Raw genomic sequence first — 2,897 nt, forward strand, 5'->3', positions numbered from 1 at the left:
TTAAACACACGATGAAAATCTAAATTTTTTGCCTGGCACACATGGCCTTTAAAAGCCGTCCCATAACACCCTTCTGTCTCCTTCTCTGCTATTCAACACCACAATTTTCTGCTTCTATTCCTCTCCCTGGAATTCAAGGAATCATCTAACTTATTACACACAGAAAATTCCAAGACCAGATCAAATGGCATCTTTTATCAGAAGCTTGCTGTGAATCTCCCACATACCTTTCATTTCTGAGTTCTTTGTTCCTATACGTTCAATCCCCATCTCTATGACGGCCCTTTTTATACTGATTGCAGCAGCTCCTGCCTTCTCTGCATGCTGTCAGGCTCTACAGAACAGTGATGCTATTTCTTTCGTCTCAGAGCCTAGCACAAGGCTAGATCATAGCAGCTATGCAATATAATAATGATGCCAACAAGTAAAATGAGAATGTTATAATAAAACTGTCTATAGGTAACACATTGATTACCCATGATGCAACTTAACTGGACTAAATATTTTATATATTTTATATAATTTTATTTTTAAACAATTCTGAGGAAGCAATATGTTCTCATTTTATAGATATTCTGATTCAAACGCTTTAAATACTTTTTACAAGCCCTCAGCATTAAATGAAAATAGAAATTTAAACCAGTCTCTATGAATCTAAAATCAGTGTTCTTTTCAGTAGAATCTTTCAAATTTAACCTGTATGATACTCAGATTTATTTTAAATATATTATACATTTTCACGGTTTGATATTCTACATAAGCATGGCACAAATTCTAGTGGCATTTTATATATAGATAATTTGAAAACAATTTTGAACTTCTCTGAAAGATTTCATATTAATGTACTTTCATCTATTGGGATTTATGTTAGTGTTCTATATTAAGCCAACTACAGACAAAATTTTATGATTAAATAATTCTTTAACTTTTTAATAATATTTTAAGTGTTGAGGTGTGATGATCATGAGCAACAGTTAAAGCTGTTGATTGCCTGGTAATCCTTCAGCATCTTCTTGCCAGGTACCACCAGGATCTTGGGCAGCCAGTGGCTATAGGTGATGTGCTGCAGCTCAGCACCCACAATCTTCCTGGCTTCATGATAAAGAGTGTCTGCATTCCCTTTATCAGGACAGACAGCTCTGCAGCATCCCTGGTGTGTTCCCAGAACCATAGCCTTATGCATGACTGTGAGAGCCAGCTGCTCATTGGCCCTGTGGTCGCCAGACAGGGCCAATGTAAAATTATGCCAACTTATATAAAATATCTAGTCCAGTTAAGTTGCATCATGGGTAATCAATGTGTTACCTATAGACAGTTTTATTATAACATTCTCATTTTACTTGTTACTATCTTGCTTGTGCACTCAGTGGGTGGGCCTGTAGAAAAGGGCAGGAAATACTTTCCTAAAGAAGCCCAAGGTAAGCCTACCCTTAGGAGTCCCCAGGGCTCTGAGTGGTCTCTGAGAACATGGGATTCCTTCACTGAGTGCCCATAAATATTAGAGGCATCAATGAATACTGTGAGCTGGTTAATCCATTCCCAAGTGTACACCGAATTCATCACCAAGGAGGTCCTGCTGATATCATACACAGGGCTGGAGCAAGCAAAGAACATGTATGCTGCATGGATCCCTGAGTGTCAGTCAGTGTGAGGAATGACAATGGGGAAGCATGAAGGGTCATTAGTGCACACAAAGCTGTATGGCTGCCCAGTAGAGAAGTGAGACATGCTTAATACAAGCACCATGTGATGTAAATCATGGTCTAAAAACCGGACCCACTGCATGTATGTGTATCTCTTGTCAAGGGTAATAGTTGCCATGGCCGCCAACTCTGTGGAGACCAGGCTAGACAGAAGAGGATACCCACTGGGCCATGCATGGTGGCCAACCTCGTGGGGCAAGTTGAAGCCGTTCTCATAGATGGGTTTCAGGATGCGCTCAAAGGCCATTGTGGCCACGCCCTACTTGGGGTGCTGCAGATTGTTGCACATTCCATCCTGGGCTCAGTACTTACGATGGAAACACATGTCAGAGCAGTTTGGCACATACCTGTGGACTTTGCATCCAGATAAACTGGCAATGAGGCTGAGGTAGTGTGGGAACACCAAGTCATTGCAGTAGAATTCTGAAAGCAGAACAGCCAGAACAACGAAGAGAAGTGTCCTAGAGATGGAGAGAGGGGAGAAACTCAAACTCTAGGTGCAGTGGGGAACAGGTCACTCTGGCTGAGCAGAAATCATTACATCCAACAATGTTTCATTAGGGCAAAACTAAAAGTTCCAATAAAACTAGGGGAAAGATAGTTATAACGGTTTCCAAAGATAGTGGAATTGCTCAGTGATATCTATGTTATGATCAATGACTAACTGCTAGAATGAACACAAAGGAAGAAGAGACATGTTCTGTGACTTTACCAATATAATGTTGGTAAGGATTTGTTCATCCTCATCACAGGACTGTAAATCATTTTTTTTTTCCATTTTAGAATTATTCTTTGTAGATTTTTTTTTTTCTCCTAGAAGACAGAATCTAAGGTGTGCTGATGTGGGATGTGACTATTAACTAAAAGATACTTGATATGACAGGATTAAGCAGTAACTTTTAAACTACCACAAGCTGCCAACTGTGCCTTGGAGACACTCATTTAACAGAGATTAAAATTGCAGCATTATCTCAAATGTGCAAAGAATTATTCACTAAGACTTGCATGCTGAGAGTCATTATCTATTTAATCATCAGGAACTGGCTAATGATATCAGGACTATTTGACTTTTATCTGTGTTAGCCTGTCTCTGGCTGGACCCTGGGATATCTTAATCTTAGACAGATACAATAATATTCCTATATACCAAGACATGGTTACTGAGTTCACTTTAAGGGCAAGCTGCTCCTGTGG

The 2,897-nt window shown here is 39.7% G+C and overlaps 1 protein-coding gene across 1 annotated transcript in view; it reads right to left on the minus strand.

Moving 5' to 3' along the window:
* Positions 1 to 2,897, minus strand: part of LOC105300086 (peroxidasin-like protein) — a 519,573-nt gene that overhangs the window by 106,201 nt on the left and 410,475 nt on the right. Inside the window, 4 exon segments of the mRNA XM_023537816.1 lie at positions 992 to 1,125; positions 1,128 to 1,176; positions 1,178 to 1,253; positions 1,355 to 2,164. Coding sequence (XP_023393584.1) covers positions 992 to 1,125; positions 1,128 to 1,176; positions 1,178 to 1,253; positions 1,355 to 2,164 — 1,069 coding nt within the window.

Source organism: Pteropus vampyrus, unplaced genomic scaffold (assembly GCF_000151845.1).
Source record: "Pteropus vampyrus isolate Shadow unplaced genomic scaffold, Pvam_2.0 Scaffold201, whole genome shotgun sequence".
Taxonomy (NCBI): domain Eukaryota; kingdom Metazoa; phylum Chordata; class Mammalia; order Chiroptera; family Pteropodidae; genus Pteropus; species Pteropus vampyrus.